The sequence below is a fragment of the Gossypium hirsutum genome, chromosome A06 (genome assembly GCF_007990345.1).
Source record: "Gossypium hirsutum isolate 1008001.06 chromosome A06, Gossypium_hirsutum_v2.1, whole genome shotgun sequence".
Classification (NCBI taxonomy): domain Eukaryota; kingdom Viridiplantae; phylum Streptophyta; class Magnoliopsida; order Malvales; family Malvaceae; genus Gossypium; species Gossypium hirsutum.
In genome coordinates this window covers 122,088,448-122,105,935 of record NC_053429.1, presented here as the reverse complement: position 1 = coordinate 122,105,935, position 17,488 = coordinate 122,088,448, and the positions used below count along the sequence as shown (strand labels likewise).

The 17,488-nt window shown below is 31.3% G+C and overlaps 3 protein-coding genes across 4 annotated transcripts; all 3 read right to left on the bottom strand.

The window, feature by feature from the left end:
• Positions 1-412: 412 nt before the first annotated feature.
• LOC121230754 (mitochondrial substrate carrier family protein C) lies at positions 413-6,096 on the bottom strand. Of its 2 annotated transcripts, XM_041116085.1 has the most exons (8): positions 4,709-6,093; positions 4,256-4,522; positions 3,370-3,790; positions 2,835-2,979; positions 2,639-2,757; positions 2,453-2,531; positions 1,300-1,533; positions 413-1,017 (listed from the first exon to the last, which is right to left on the bottom strand). In XM_041116085.1, the coding sequence occupies exons 1-8, from the start codon at positions 5,079-5,081 to the stop codon at positions 667-669; spliced, it is 1,989 nt and encodes a 662-aa protein (XP_040972019.1). In that variant the 5' UTR covers positions 5,082-6,093; the 3' UTR covers positions 413-666. The 2 variants fall into 2 exon arrangements, with proteins under 2 accessions (XP_040972019.1, XP_040972018.1); XM_041116084.1 differs by having other exon boundaries at positions 4,256-6,096.
• A 2,596-nt stretch (positions 6,097-8,692) lies between these two features.
• Positions 8,693-10,737, bottom strand: LOC121230753 (uncharacterized). The gene is made up of 2 exons (XM_041116083.1): positions 9,323-10,737; positions 8,693-9,209 (listed from the first exon to the last, which is right to left on the bottom strand). Exons 1-2 carry the CDS (start codon positions 10,306-10,308, stop codon positions 8,963-8,965), a joined length of 1,233 nt encoding a protein of 410 aa, XP_040972017.1. The 5' UTR covers positions 10,309-10,737; the 3' UTR covers positions 8,693-8,962.
• Positions 10,738-14,363: 3,626 nt separating this feature from the next.
• Positions 14,364-17,014, bottom strand: LOC121230752 (protein IQ-DOMAIN 1). Its single transcript, XM_041116082.1, has 6 exons — positions 16,902-17,014; positions 16,327-16,411; positions 16,052-16,249; positions 15,480-15,707; positions 15,280-15,399; positions 14,364-15,174 (listed from the first exon to the last, which is right to left on the bottom strand). Exons 2-6 carry the CDS (start codon positions 16,393-16,395, stop codon positions 14,641-14,643), a joined length of 1,149 nt encoding a protein of 382 aa, XP_040972016.1. The 5' UTR covers positions 16,396-16,411; positions 16,902-17,014; the 3' UTR covers positions 14,364-14,640.
• Positions 17,015-17,488: the final 474 nt, after the last annotated feature.

Sequence of the window (17,488 nt, the reverse complement as noted above, 5' to 3'; positions counted from 1 at the left end):
ATCTATACAAATATATATAAAAGGGCCTTCCACAATGAACACCTGTTCATTTTTTTTATGTGAGAATTTTACGGGTAAATTTTAATTTTAGTCTCTTTGAGATTTGACCTATGACATAATTTGATACTTCAATTTTTATAATGTTATTAATTAGACTAAATGCTTTATTATAAATAAATTATTATATGAATTTTTAAGAATTTTTAGTATTGTTAAAATTTCTTATTAAATTCAAGTTCCTTAGATGCTTATTTTTGGTTACATAAATACCAAGTTTTTTTTTTCCCCTGAATGTCACACCAACATGCAAAAATTCTAATAGTATTAACAAATAAATCTGAATTTTTAAATTGAAAAAGTAGATTGAAACAAAGAAAAAGGAAAAGGAAAAAAATAGAATCAAGATAGAAAGTTTAACCCAAGAACAACTGATCAACATCTAATTCAAGATTAAAAGAACGGATTAAATGTTACAAAAATGTGTTGAAACTTCAAGAGAAATTACAATTTTTAGCAAAAAAAGATGTCGACAAATTAAAATTGAAGAACTTGCTGTAATTTTGGTGGTGAAAAGCTCAAAATTTCCAGCAGCATTCAATTGTTTTTGACCACTAACAAAATTCAGAGGCCATTTGAAGGTTATGGTTCATATTTTAGAGCTTGTATTTACCCGGAACTAACCGATTTCTCTTCGGAGACTTGATCCCTAGCAACATCTTTGTTTCCGTCCATGGCCTTCCTCAACAACTCGTAGCCGGCAAAGTTCATGGCACCTAAGGGAGCAATCCAGAAAAACCTCGGTACGGCTCCTTTGAACAGCGCAAGGGGTCCCTCATGACGGAGTATAGAAAAGGCTACTGCTGACATCGATACATTTCGGGCCCCGGATGTAGTCATCATTCTAGTTTTAATGACATCAAATGGTGTAGTAGTAACAGAAGCTAACCCTCCGGATATAGCTCCGACAACAACTGTTTCCCACGGTTCCAGTTCCCGTCTTATAAGTCGTTGGACAAACTAAAACAAAATGCAGAAGCAAAATGTTAATTTGTATAAAAAATAATGATGATTATAATTAAAGTCCAATAATTCGAAGGAATCCACATAGCTGGAGGCGAAATAAAATATATCAGCGAGTATTTTTGTTACCGATTTATTCTATTAGGCATATATTGATTCTAATACAAAATCTTAAAAGGAACTTGCATTAATAAGGCAAGTGCACCATAGTGGCTTTGACTACCCCGGAAAATAAATTGGTGAAATGAAAATTCTAGAAGCGAATACAAAAGTAGATACCTTTTTGGATTCAGTGTATAGGCCCATCCCTGCAACATAGAACGGCAACTCACGACAAAGTGTGGCCCCGGTCCCACGGAAAAAGCCCTTCAGACCATCCTGCTGCCAAGTACCGATAAGAGCTTCTCCGACATTGTCATAAAGGCCAGCCTGCAAACGCTGCTTCAGTACCTCACAAGGTAAACGAGCAACTGTTCCTAGGACCGTACTGAAGAATGATGCCATGGATTCAACCTACAGAGCACGTAAATGAGACCTTAACACAATGTTGCAAATCAGTATCGAAATAAGTTTAATACAATATTATGATTCATTACTTTCCGGAATACGGAAATTAAGTGTGCAAGACTTCTTTCAGCACACGCACAAAGAGAAGTAAACCCTCAAAAGCTATATTACTTGGACTCGAGTATGAGTGCCAGGCACGGGTATTTTCAATATTTTTAAAGATCTTCATATATTTGGAGAATCCCTAGAGGATCATCCTCCCATTCCTAAGTTTGGATATGCATAAAACAGGGGTGCTTCAAGGAAAATGAAAAATCGGAGCAACATAGCACAAAAGCACATGTGGATGCACTCACATAGGACGACAGAGTTAGTATGAGACTTCACGAGCACATGAAAACACTACTGACAAACAAGGGGATCTGGTACAATCTAAGAAATAGACAACCAATGACTTGGAAGTTCAAATTTTTGTTTTCATAATCATATCAAAGAATTAAAATCTCCTAGAATGATTAGTTCAATCTTGGTAATTGTTTACCTTCATGTATAGCGAATGCTTTGAATGTGCACTACTATGTTACTCTGACTCTTCATTTTTCTTATAGTACCTGTGTCTGACACTAATATCCGATGCATATCCAAGTATTGGTACGAGGATATGACCATCCAAGATTCCTCCAAATACTTTCACCCGAGTCTAAGTAACAAAGGTAGCTTGTTTAACATCATTTATACAAATAAGTAGAAATTTCCTTTAACATGTAACTTCCTGTTTTTCTTAGTTTCCATGACTAGTGGGGCAATGCCCATGAAATCAAGGGAATTTATAAACTGGGCCCAAATGAAAAAGAGCTACATGAATGGCACTCGGAAGAAAACTTATATGACAACAGATATTCAATTGTAATAGTGCAACAAGTACCTGGATGTCAGGGAGGTTCGGAGCGACATTGATCAATACAAGCTTGCTTACTTCACATATACCTGTCCGCAATCCATGGCTGCAACATTGAAAAAAAAGCGATTAGACGAATAATTAAGAGAAAGCAAAATCAAACTCCAAACTAAAAACAAGTGACAAAAAACAAGATATATGTTTATATATAACCTTGAAAACTGTCCAAGAATTGCAGGGATGGAACCCTTATATAACCCTCGTAATCCGATTTGCGGAATCTTTGACATAATTTCTGGGAATGTCAGGGTGGTTGATGCTTGCACCTGAGTCTGATAAAGTACAAAAACAGAAATGAAAAGAAGGAAAAAAATCATAAAAAATCCCTAATGACATAAACAGAATGTACCTTTACGGTATCAACAGGATGCATTACAGCCGAGGAGAATGCACATGACAGACCCCCAGCAAAAGCAGATTTAAGAACATTTTCACGCTGTATTTCTGCAGCTGGTGCAACAGCAACAGCAGTTGCAGCTTCGAACCAGATATTCCTGTATTTAACATAAAAAGAAGCTCGATTAATTGTGCTAGAGTTCAAGTCCAAGTAAAAGAGCTTGGTTATGCTTAGAGAATTCAGCTTACTTGACAACTTAAATTGTTCAAGCTCAAGTTCGACTTGACACTGACCAAGCCAATTTCAATTTAATTTTAGTTAGCTTACGAGCACATATGCCTTGTCTACACCCGTCGTTTAACAAAGGTAAAAGGGAGGACTGGGACTTTATGCTAATTATATACGTTAAGTAACCGAGATGTAATCTTACGTTGAACTTCTAAAAGTGCAGCCCAAACCAAAGACAATCGAACAGCAAATTAAATTTGACCTTGTGTTTCCACTATAATTTCAGAATAAGACCCTTCAAATGGAAAATTAACCTTACCGAGGATCATCTTGAAGTAGTCGGTCAGAAGGCAATAGAAGCATAAAATTGCGGAAGTGTCCATACGAAACAGATTCTTCAGTGTCCATGTTCAAACATTGCATCATAGCAACAGCATTGTGTTCGTTTGCTGGAAGCCCGGCATTTTTAAGTGATACCAACATTTGACTCTTGTGGAGAGTCCCAGACTCACTTAAACAAAGAGAAGTATAAGCTCGAAGAATGGTTGGCTCTTTCCGTTCCATCAAGGACAAAAACTGCTTCCAGCCAAAGGATTTTGAAAATGGATTTCTTCTAGCCCGGCGCATGAATTCCCGAGAATACGTCTGTGGTAATTTTCTTTTTCTCATAGCAACTTCGAGATCTTCTAATGTTACTTGGCCATCACCATCTCTATCCAGTTCTTCAAAGAACCTCCTCCCTGAAAGAATAATAACTGAGTTAAAGTCGAAGCATAACTATGTAACTCGGACTTGGATGTAAGTGAGTAGTATACTGTAGTACAGCTAATCACATTAGACAATATAAATTACCCTGACCTAAAATTAATGCCACGAAAACTCGAATGATAGCATCAACAACAAGTCACAAACGCATAAACAGCTTATTTATGCAACACGAAATGCTATAATCTCTATTTCCGAGTTTAATATCGATTGTGGAAAGGATCTAACAAGAAGCCAGAACTGAAAACTAACCAATTCCCACATTTTAAGCATGAAGATAAACACAATACAGAATTCGAGAAAGCTATAGTTCGAATTATGCTACTCATAATCTACAACATCATGCATTTCTTTAAGGATTGAGCTGTTAAGAAATCAAATAAAAAACGAAATCGATGATGCAAAACTGATCATTTGCTAAGCTGTCTGATAAACCATACCTTCAGACTCAGTATATCTGAAGAACTCCTGGACAGAAAATAACTTCTTCTTGTCCGGATGGTCTAACGAAGATTGGCTCAAAGGTGGTAGTAGCTCAGTCAATTCCGTAAGTGTGACTGCCGGTAAAGTCGTTCTCAAACTCTCCACATTCGATAGAGGAACACTAAGCATCTGATCGGCCAGCTTTTGTGATGAATTACCACCTTCTTCCCTACTGCCTATACTAACACCATCCGGACCCTCGTCATTCACAGAAGAAGCAACACCTGCAATACCAGATGGAACACCTCCCACTCTAGCAAACATTAAATTTCCTAAAAATCCATTTACATGGACTTTTCGACCATCCAAAATACTTGCAACAGCTTTTAAATAATCAAGCTTTTGAAGATTTTGGGTCAACTGATCAAATGCAAACCCTACAAAGCATTCAAATGATACATCTTTCTTACCATGATTATGTTCCAAACCCTCATTCCTTGTGATAACCTGAGCCCTTGACTCTCTAGGCTTAAACTCAAATGATGCCTTTGATTCCATGTCATGAATACATGAGCTTAGATGCCCTTTATTTTCGTCCATTTTCCGAATCCATTCCTTCCCGGATTCGAACGAGCTCGGTATAGCCTGGACAAATCTGTTAACAAGCACTGACCAATTTGCTGCAAACAGCAACGGATTCATACAAGTCCCTTCAACCGTATCAACATCTTTTCCTTTAAATCCTTTCCTAACTGCCTTGACCTTTTTATCGTTCAGCTCATTTTCCGGCAAAAACATGCCAATAAAAACATCCATCGGAACCTTTATAGACAACCCTTTCATTTTCTCTTCACTACCAACATGACTCGACCAATTATTAACACCGATCCTGTTCTTCACACTGAAGATTTGAACCTTACCATTCCAATCACTATCACTACCGTTCAACCGGGCAATCAATTAAAATTTTTTTCTTTTATCATTAGACACTCCCCAACAACTTTCAAGATCTTTCGCAGCTTTCTTAATACCTAATTCAATAGGTGAAAATGCTTCTTTTACGAACCAAATCCAATTCAGATTGGATTTGATCGGATCACTTTTCGACATAATTTTCTCTATCAAGATTCAACAGGCAATAAACCCAAAAAGCATAAAAAATCAAGAGCCATTGACAAAAACCAGATCTTCAGCCAATTCAAAAGGTGATGATAGCTTCTTTTACTACTTGAATCGAATCAAAATCAGCCCCATTCCCCCAAAAGCCTAAAATTTGTCAATTTACTATTATACAACCTTAAAATTTGCTTTTCTCTTGAGATTCAGCAACAACCATATTTCTACAACTCAAAAACCCAAAAAATAAAAATAAGAATCATGAGCCAGATTGAATTGAAAACTTCTTTTCCTAATTAAATCGAATCGAAAATCGATGCACTTCCCTGAGTATCATAAAAAGCCGTCAATTTACTGTTACATAAACTCAAAATATGCACTTCTCTTAAGATTCAACAAGTTCATTGCACTAAGTAAAAAGAATCCAAGCTAGAACCAAAATTTCAACACAAAATTAAAAAGAAGAATAAGAACCCAGAAGAAAAAACCAAACCTTTTGTACACTAAAATTACAGGAAATATGAAGAATTGACTTGGGGAATGATTTGTTGAAGAAATTGATGCTTTTTTAAAGCATTTGTACTTACAAAATTAGCCAAATGGGGTATTAGTTTTTAGTCTACTTTATGGAGAAAGATTCCATTTTTTATGGAGAAAGACAACAGTTTTTAACAATGGATTCGTCTGGTTCTTTTTTAAGTGACAAAACAAGAACGAAGGGTTTCTTTCAAAAGAAAGTGGAATTAGACAGGCAAAATTGGAATTATAAGATGGCATTTTTTAGTAATAAAATTAAGATTTTTTTATATATTTTTTTAACAAAATTCTTTTTTGAACATAAGAATTTTTTTTTATATTCAATTAAACATGCTCACACTCTTCCATGCCTGAAAGTTTGTCCCAAAAATAAATTTTGGATAAAATTTAAAATCTATTTTTTATATGAGTTAAGTATTGGATAATAATTTTTAGCTCAGACCTAATCTAAATATTATGTTATAAAATAATATTATGTTAATTATATATATTAAATAATATTTATATATTTATATTAATGTTAAATTAGTAATCAAATAATAATTAAATTTATTGTCTAAAACTTAAAAAAATTTATCCAACTAAATAATTTAACCCAAAATATAAAATTTTAAAATCTATATTTAATACAATAGAATATTAATTATATTTATTTGTGTTTTTAATATAATAAACCATTTATTATATTTATAATAGTGTTTTTAATATAAATACTTTTTAACGTGTTAAAAAACTTTTATTTTAGCTTTTTTTTAATGCATTTAGTATATTATATTTTTAAAAAAATTAATTTTAAATAGAAATTATTCTAATCAAATATGAGAGGACGGGGTCGAATCCATATTTACTTTTTTTAAATTAGATCAAATTTGAGAAAAAAATAAGCTCATTTTTTAAGTCGGGTCGAACCCAAATTTAGAAAATTGATATAAATACATTGCATAAATCCAACTCAAGCTAAGCACCTCTATATTCATGATCATGTATAAATTTTTAATAAAAAAAAGATCATGTATAAATTTAAAAAAAAATTATATTTTTTAATTTCTTAAAGTATCTATTAGAGTGAGCCCAGTAACTAATCATCCATACTCTGTAGGTCCATTAAGGGGTATACATTATCGGTATATTAGATAAAATTCATAAAAATACTAAACACGTGTATTGTTGTATTAATGATACTTACTTTGTTTTTTTGTTTTTTTTTTGTATTAATGATATTTAAAAAATTATTTTGTCATTTGTACTAATTTATAATACAACAGCTATTGTATTGATTGATTCTATCTAAAATAATTAAGTTAATGAAGATTTTTCTTTAAAAAAATTAGAAGATGACAATTAAAAGAAATTCTATTTATTTATTTTAGTTATGAACATAATTATATCTTAAATATGTCGACTGAATTTTAGCTCAATTGGTATGGATATTGTTGTCAATATAAGAAGAAGTGGGTTCGAATGCGCTAAGTGCATTATCTTCCTATTTATGGGTTAGGAAGGGGATATGAATAATTTTAGATATTATCTTAAAAATAAAAATGATCAAAATTTTATAACGAGATTGTTAATATATATATACTCTAAAGATGAAAAAATAAAGTATGTAAAAAGATTATTCCAATCAAAAGGATTAATGAAAAGTCAACAAAGGGCACCTTAGTTAATATAATTTTAAAAGAAAATTATTTAAGATGGGATCTCAATATAATCAAACAAGATAAGGTTTAAAAGAGAATTATAATAATTGTGTAATATAATATTATATCAACTAATGAGTAAACTTGGTTTTTGAAGATGGGAAGAGATCATAATTATTTTATATAAAAGCTTTTAAGTTTTAATATATTATATATTTTTATATAATTAGAATTTAATTCATTTACTTTAATCCTTTAGTTTTAGTATTTAAAAATATAAGTTTAATTACGAATATTATTTAAAAAATTTGTTAATTTAAATTGACTAATTTTTTTTTTGTTTCATGACTATTAAATAATTTTTTTTTATTTTTAAAATATTATATTAATGAATTTGATAAAAAATTTAATTGTAGTTAACAATTAGACATGATTTTTAAAATTTAGAAAAATAAAAAAATTAAATTCTTGAAAAATAAAAATAAGAGAAAAAATATAGCAAATTAAAGCATATTTTAAAAAAGTTATTATTAGGCTACATTGCTAATCAATTATTTTAAAACCAACTTCATATTGTTTTATACTCATCCTTGATTTTCATATATTTATATAAATTTAGTATATTAATAGTTCATGTTGTAATGATTTCCAAGAATTGGCATTTAATAATTAAAAATTATTATAAAAATATATAAATATCAAAGAATAAATCAAATTTGAGCTCATCGTATTTCTTTTGGATATGAGTTTTTTTACTTGATTAGTCATGTGAAACGTTGTAAGAATAATATAAGACTTGGATAAGTGAATGTTATAAAAATCGGGTCAGTAGTTAAATTTAATAGAGATTATTCACTAATATAGATTCTCTTATATTACAAAACAATATTTATATAGATTCTCTTATATTACAAAACAATATTTATTATGTAGCTTATCATTTGTTTAAAACCATTGTTAATCTTACGTTAATCAGTGGTTGAGAATTAAATCTTCATCTTGGATATGGAGTAGTTTTAAAACTTGTGACTAGCATCTACCTTTTTAATGGGCTTACCGAATGCAAAAGGTTAGTTGTTGGACTCACTCCAGTAAATATATTGAACAAAAAAAAATAAAACTATTGATAATCAATAAACCGATATTTACTTTAACATTTATTTTACATGGTAAGAAAATGTGCGCATAAAATAAAAAATAATAATAAATGAATATTTATTAATTCCTATAAATACAAAATTTTACTACACTAATATAAGAAGTTATTAATATGTATAAAATATTATCAATACGTGGTTAGGCACAATGATAAGACACATAGCACTCCAAGAAAGGAGAATCTAAGTTTGAACCTTAGAAACGATATTATTAAGAGTAACAGCACAAAGCCCGAAGCAATGGCAAATATCCAGTAGAAGCAGGTAGTTATATCTACTTTGAAGAAACAATTGATTCATCAAACAAAAGACAAATGCCTTGGCAACCAGTGCTCCATAAGAAATTTGCATATTTTGATGCTTGAAAAGGGTTTTTGGTGTCAGCCTCAGCAGCTTGTATGTACATTTCTTCAGCTGCCCACTCATTGTTTCTCACTTGCCATAAGAAATCAGCATATAGCCCCAATGCCTCAGCATCTTGAGGTTCCACCTCAATAGCACGTTTGAAGCATTCTTCTGCCCTGCATATACCATACCAAAAAATAAATGGTATGAATCTGATATGGATGTGAAACATCACCGACTTTTTCTGAAAGTAATGAATTATGTTGCCAAATAAAAGCTGCAATTTTACCTGTCGTAGTCGTTGACAACAAGGTGGAGAAATTGAGCATAATTTGTTAGCAAAAGAGCATTATTGGGCTCCTCAGCAATACGCATTTGGTAAACAAGATCCGTTTTGGAATGAACTTCATAGTTATCTGGTTCAATCTCCGCATGCAATGGAGAAACCAATTGTTGCCTGACCTTAGCACATTGATCTTCTTCTTCTTTTCCACTTTCCTTGTCTGAAACCAACACGGTTTCTATAACAACATTTTGAGTGAATCCTTGTCGTTGGATTGCATCAAAACAAGCTTTTCCCGCCATTGATTGAACAGAAAAGTTTGCCAAAAGAAGCATAACGTAAACCATGAGTATCGGTGTTTCGGAAAACACTTGTTGGAACAGCCATACAAATGTTAACGTCATGTCTTTTTGGATTTTAGACAAGACAACCACTAAATCTTCTGAACTATCCCTAATCATCAGCGTGTAGTTTTGGATCTCTCTGATGATCAAAACTAATGAAGAAATGGCGTTTTTAACTGAGGAATGTGCAAATTCAATTGCATTATCAACGAAACTACCCAATTTCCCTTGTTGTTTTCGCTTTATGAACCTTAGTGAATGTGAGATCCCCACGTTGTTTGCTTTTTGTTCGATGGTGAACCTTTGAATCTCGTCTCTTTCAGGCCAATTCGGTGGTTCGGGACAAATTCCAAGTGATGTTGGATCAAGGAACTCGACCTTTGATGGCAATAGCTGCTTCGAAGGATTCAATTTTATCCTCTTGTGAACAACGTTTTCATGGGGGAAGCCATTGAAGCTTGAGCACCAATCAGCTTTCAACTCTCTTGAGCTAAAATGTGATGAACGATGAAGGCGACCATAGTCCAAACATTGCTTGCACTTAACTTGATTGCCACATCCTATACATGATATTAAAGAGGGTGACTTTTGTGGGGTTTTGAATATTGTCATTTGTAGATTCTTTGTAGGTGTAAACTTTAGTTCCATTGCTCAATTTGGCCACAATCTGTTAATAAAGCAATGGAAGAAAACTCATTAAAGCTCAAAAAATCTCATTGATAGGACAAAGAAAGGGTACTAAGAGTTGAAACTTTGTTTCTTTCTGATTAAATTTAAACCATAACTTAATGGAGTAAAGAAAAGAAAAATGAAAACTTACCTAGAATGTGAATAAATTTGTGGAAGAATAAAAAAATGGTTAAAATAAAAAATAAAAAAATATTTGGGTTGAAAATTGAAATATTTGGATTGAGTTTCGGAGAGCTTTGAAAATGTAAGAACATTTTCACATGTTATTTATACTGCTGGTTGTTCCATATCAATTATTTCATGGTCAATATTGAGCCATGTGTCTTAATTAATTGACTGGTGACTAATTTTTATAAAAGAAATGATAAACTTTAATAAAAAGATGAATCAAAGGATGATAATAGCTATAGAAAGGGAAATTTTCATAACAATACAAACTGTAAGACATACGCTGATGTTTGGGTTTTTTTTAGACATTATATTGATCTAGATCTAAAAAACATTTGTTCTTTGGATATCCCTAAAATTAGATTGAAAATGCGACAATTGAGGCCATGTTTATAGATAAAATTTGTTGAGATAATTATGATAATATTTTTTTTATAATACGCGTCAATAATGGTAAAAAAACAATAGTAAAGTAAAAAGAAAAATAAATAAACCTTTCGAAAAAAATCACTTGTAGAGAGAAAATTCGCTACTGTTGATTGGATGATACAAGAGAAATTTCGTCTATATCTATTTAAAGATTGAAAAACCCTATTCTAATTAATATCAAATAGAAAAAAGTATAGTTCTATACGGAAAAAGTTACAACCCTCGGCCTCTCGCCCTTACAAATTCTCTTATTTTGCTACTTTATTTGTTTCTTCAACAAGTGACGGGATTCGGGTCACACAAACTCTAATAATTTTTTTTCACTTTTATTTATAAAATTATCAGAATATGTGAAGAATACATTCTAGTCTCATTTTATCACTTACCATGCCAAAGATTAACTAGCTGGGTTTGAAACTTCTGCCAACAGAGTACAATACTATGGCTTTTCTGTACACCAAGGAGATTTACTTACACTACAAGCTGCAAGCCATGAGGAAAGAAAGGCTAACCATGCATGACTGTTATTTGAATCAAAGAAGTCTTTAACACCTTGGCGCTTGTGGAAGTCTCGGACACCTTCGAACACCCTTAAACTGATTCAAAATGCTTTTATTAAGATTCCAAAGAGATATTGGCAATCATCACATGACCAGATTTAGCATAAAACCTCACAAGAGCAGCTTCAACATAAGTATCCAAACCGTACCCACAAATCAAAACATGACAATGAATAGTTTCACCTATACTAAAAGCCTTTAAATTGGAAGAATATTTAATCACGGTGGAGAATATGTAATTTGAAGATGAAATTTTGGCTAATAACATCCGGCGATAGTAGAGAAGGGATTCTTGAAGGAAACTGAATTTAGAGGTTAAAGTGATTAAAGAATGGAAGAGAAAGGTATCTGGTTTGGGGATGGAAAAGAAGAGGTGGCGAGTGTAGCTAACAGGTGAAGTGGCGGCGTAACCAAAAGAAGTAATTTGGTGATGACGATCCGTGTATGGACTTGTTGAAGAGGTTTGAGACGTGGATCTGCTTGTATGGGTCAGTAAAAAATACTATTTGATTCGAAAAATTCGATAAAAAATTTAAATTTTAAATTAAATTATTTGAGTTATTTGAGTTAAACGAGTTATTCGGTTCAACTCAAATAAAAAAAATTAAATTCTTCGATTTAACTCAAATATGAATTACACAATTCAAGTTATTTGAAAATTCGAATAAGAAAAAATAAAACTACAATCGTTTTGATAAATGTTTACAGTTTTTAAAGCTAAAAGCTAAAACCATTAAGTTAAAAAGTAAAACAATGTCGTTTGATAAATGTTTGCCAATCAATCTTACTTATGTAGTTAAATAATCTTGTACTTTGTCTACTAGTTAAATAATCAATCTATGTAAATGGAACATTGAATATAAATAATAGGATTCGTTAGCTCAACTCGAAATTTTTTTACTCGATTCAAATAAATTTTAAATTGAACTCGATTGCTAAAATAGGATTCGTCAACTCGACCATTTTAAAATTTTTTGACTCGACTTGACTCGACTCAATCGCATACTCACCCCTACCTACTTGGATAATTGAGTGGTAGATTGGTGAATGTGTAAAGGTGGCGGTTGATGAAGTTGTTTGGCTTCCCTGGAAAGTTGCCATGAAAATGAGAGAGAAGTGGAGAAAGGGCGGGAAAATTATGAGATCAATATCTATAGTCAGAAAAGATTTGGGTGATTGTAGGGAAAAATTTTGGCGGGTAATTAGCAAAACGATACGACTCTAACATTGGGATATTTATAGAGAAGTCCCTAATTTTAGTCAAATTTTTTAAAAAAAAACTTAACGTGTCACGTCACTATTAAAACTCGAATTCTTACTGCTAAAGTATCATGACTGAACTCTCAATTATATATCTAAATTATGAAATGCCATATTTGAAAAGTTTTGTCCAATGTCCTTTCCATTTGTGCATTACTCTCGTAGAATATCAATGGTCTCTTAAAGTTTTATCTGTTTACCTAATTTGGTAACTTTTATCTCAAAATTTCATTATATCTCCAACAATGAAAATGTTCATCATCTTCCAATGTAACGAATAAATCATTTGTTTAAAAGAAATGAACCATAGTCATATTCCATTTTTATAAATTGATCAATGTTTTTGAGAAGACACCATTAACTCTTTATTTGATCTACGATACTAATATCTATAAGTGAATCTACATCATGTATAAGTAGCATACTCATATCATACCAACCTTTTGCTTACTATTTTGAGATGCATTTGTTTTTAATATATCAAAGTATATAAGTCGAAAAGGGATTGTATAAAACTGTGATTCCACGTCATCCTTATCCTTTTCCAATAGGAGAATGACAAATTAGATTTTTTCTCTTGAAAAATTCAAATCCAACAAGAAATGCTAAAAGTAAGGAGAAAAAAATCTGATTTGTCGATCTCCTATTGAAAAGGGATAAAGATAACGTAGAATCACAGTTTCATATAATAATTTCTCATACAAATCGTACGTACGTAATCTTTTACGCAATCAAGATTAAGGTAAGTACATAATGAATGTCAAAAGTTAATTCATTCATAAACATATTTAGGATTGATTTATCTTGGGTCTAGTGTAAAACATTTTCAATCTAAATTATCACATATATGTCTCTATCTTAATAGGCAATCATGTTCCGATAGTCAAAACGAACAACGAAATAGTCCTAACAAATATGAATATTGTACTACTATATTAATTTTTTGAAAAACAAATTCATATTTTTGGATGATTTTTAGAGGATCATATTTTTATACTCATCCAGATTTTCAAATGGCTCTTTAATTATGTAAATAATTTCGAACGCTCTATTGTTACATGAGATGAAAAAGAAATTGAAAATATGATGTAATTAAAAAGCGACTCAAATACAATACGAGTAGATCTGTCAAAAAGAGTTGGATTAGACTATGGTCCAATTTTTTTTAATACTAATCGGTTAAATCAAAAATCAGTGATTCAATTGATTCAACTATTATCATAAAATAAAATAAAAAGGGTTAAAAAAATCGATTGAACCTGTAAATAACTAGTCAAACCGAATATAAAGCTGTTAAAAACTATTTGATTTGAATTTAAACTAGTTTAAATATTTATTTTTATTGTTATAATTAATAAAATATGTTCAAATTTCTATTCTTATTTATTTGTGTTTGTTATTGAAACTCGAGTTATTCGATAAGAAGCATGACGTGCATGACACGATACTAAAATGATAATGTAATAGTTTTTCTAGAAAATATTTAAGACATAGATATAGTAAAAGATGATGACAAAAAATTTCTTATATACAATAATAATATAAAATCGATATTTTTCAAATAAATAGAAAAAGGTAAAGAACTTCTCAAAATTCAAAATTTATTTTTGAATTCAAAAAACTTGAACCTTAAAAAGAAGACTCATTAAAAAATGTAAAAATAATATGTATAATTACATGTTTGGGGTATTCAATCTTTCTTTATATTTTTTCTAATAGTATTTGATTTTTTGAAAAAATATATAGTCATGTAACCGACACACATTTGATTGTGTCGGAGCCATTTCGATATTAAACATGTAGCCGACACTCGTAACAAAAGTGTCTATACTTCATAAACTACCTGCCTTTGCCATTGTTTGCCATTTCTTCCTTAATTGGGAAAAATATCAACTTTCGGAGGACCAGAATGTCTCCTAGTATTAACCGGATTTCTATTAATGCTCGGCGGTCGAGACTGGTCCTTTGATGATGAACGTGCTGGTATTTTATTACTAGGTGGTGAGTTTGCAAAGACCTCATCATCTCTCTCCAATGATAAGCCTCCAATGCTATGCCTCTTGTAACGATCAGGCAACTGAATCCGTGTCGGACTGGGGCTTTGCAATCCCTTCTTGCTAGAAATAGAATGCGTTTTAGACGGTGGAGTCGAAAAGGACCTACGGTTCGGAGGTCGAATCGGTTTTGCCAGTGTTGAAGATCGTTTATTGTGATCATTGTTAACATCACTTTGAGACTTAGCTTTGGTGATCTCAGCACCAACACTCTTACTTGGGCCATGGTCATTGTTATCCGGTGCATTTTGAATCTCCCATGGTCGAGTTGACATCCATCGCTCTAACCAACTCCAACTCCACTTAGGATTAAATGGATCCATAAATGTGTGATTCATTGATCTACAAGTGACCTTCCACGATCGTTGTGTTAACAAAATCAAATTAAATCTAAGTAAATAAAAAATGAAAAGATCCTATATTTGTATACGAATCAAAAGGAAAAAAGCCGGAAAAACCTGATGAGTAAATGAATAAGCTAAAGCTCTCTCCCTTCGCATGGCTGCTACTTGTCTATATTGTTGTTTTGCTTGCATTTGCTCTTTAGACTTAGTACTTACATTCCAATCTTCTCCCATCTATGAAAATAATCGTTAAATTCGAAAACTGAACCCAACTAAAAATATTTAACTACGATTCAAAACCGAAATTCACTTACGTAAGATTTGGAATTTTGCAACTGTTTTTCATATTTAGTTTGAAGATGCTTTTGAAGTGCTCGGTTTTGTTCTGACATTCTGAGTTGCCTTGTTCGAGTTTGGGACTGCACTCGAGCAAGTGTCCGCATGCATCGTAACGTAATAGTGGCTTGTCGTTTCACGGATTGCCCTTGTATCAACGATTTCAACCTCTCTAACCCTCTCAAATCTCGCAATGCCTTCCTCGCCTAACAACACAAATACAAATAGTCACAAAATTAATTAAAAATTTTTAAATTTATAAGATATTTTAAAAGTTTTCAAACTTAAATAAGTTTTTCAAATTTTTGAGAGGGTTCATTCCGTTTTAGGGTGGTTGATGTTTCTAAATACATATTATCCATATGCATTAACAATTATGATTGTGACTCAACTTGAGCTAAGCATAGATGAAAGATAAATAAATTTCGAGTCACGATTTAACTTAACCTATGAATAACTCTACTGTTTATCTTAAATGCCAAAAATTAGTTAATATAAGAAGTTTAAAATTATAAAAAAATAATAATAATAAGTGGAAGAAATTTGATACCAAGTATCCTCGAAAAACAGTTTGAATCTTAACAGTAGCTATTTCCTCCATTGATTTTCCCAAGTAGTGTGGCGACAAAGTAAGGCGAACCAACGCGCCGGTCACCATGGTGGTGGCCGGAGCGAACCAGTTGGCACGTTTGCTTCCTTTGATCTTTTCAGGTAATTTAACCCCATTTTTCTTGGATTTTTGAATCTTCTGGTGAAATAAAAAAAATTACAAAAAAATAAATAAAAAACAATTAGATTATGAAATAAAATAATTGAAAATGAAACCTCATCTTTGTTGGGTTCAAGGCTTAAAACTTTCTTCACAGCAGTAAACCAGCTTCCTTTTTTGCCCATTCCTCAATAAATTCTCCTTCAAAACCAAAAACAACCAATGGAATTAACATTTCAAATCAGATTTAGAGGTAAAAAAATTTATAACATAAATTAAATAAAACTCTTAAATTGCATTGAAAATAATTATTCAAATAAAATCCAATCCAATTTTTTATTTAATTTATAAATTTTTTAATTTTTTTATAAAATAAAATAAAATATTTTTAAAATACTGTATCAAAAGATTTTTTTTAAAAAAATTAATTAAATCCCCTCTAAATTGAAAACCAAATGTTAGCATAATTTCTTTTATCTTAAAAAAATACAAACAAATATTATAAATAATATTAAAAAAACATTCACAAATGAAAAAAAATTGCAAAATTAAAATTGAATTATTATTAAACCAAGAAATGAAGAAGTATCCAGATTCTAAAAACAAAAGATCAATGAAAACAAACAATCAAAATTTAAAAAATAATAATAATACAAAAATGAATAAACTTGTGCAAAAAGAAGAACAAAACCTGTGCATGGGAAAATTCGTAGATGTCAATTAAAAGATTGGGACATTCCCTCTCTCTTCCTATTCTATATTGGAACAAATTGCAAAATGGAAAAAGAGAAAAGGTGGTGGGAGAAAAAAAATCGAATGGCATTTTTAGTATTTTTATTGTGGGACACTGATTTTTCTTTTTTACTTTGTCAAAAAAATATTTTTTTAAAATGTCCCCATTTTTTCATATTTGGATATTTTTTTTGTCCTTTATAAAATGGTTTTTGACTAATTTGATGTTACATAGATTTACAAAAACAAAAACAAAAACAAAAATTATAAAGTATAAATTCATAGTGGTCTAATTATACCTTTAGTCCTTATACTCTTAAGACTAATATCTAGAGTGAAACTACAATTGTTCTAAAGAGTCCTACATGTTTTCAGAGATTGCCCTGCTGCTAGAAGCATTTGGGACAAAATCATTCCAGATAGAGCACACTCTAGCTTCTACATTGGATCTCTTCAGGAATGGTTAAGGGGAACTTTTAGATTCATCAGCCTCTTTCTTTGGTTGGGATTGATTGGCCGTGTCTTTTCGGGATTATCTCTTGGCGT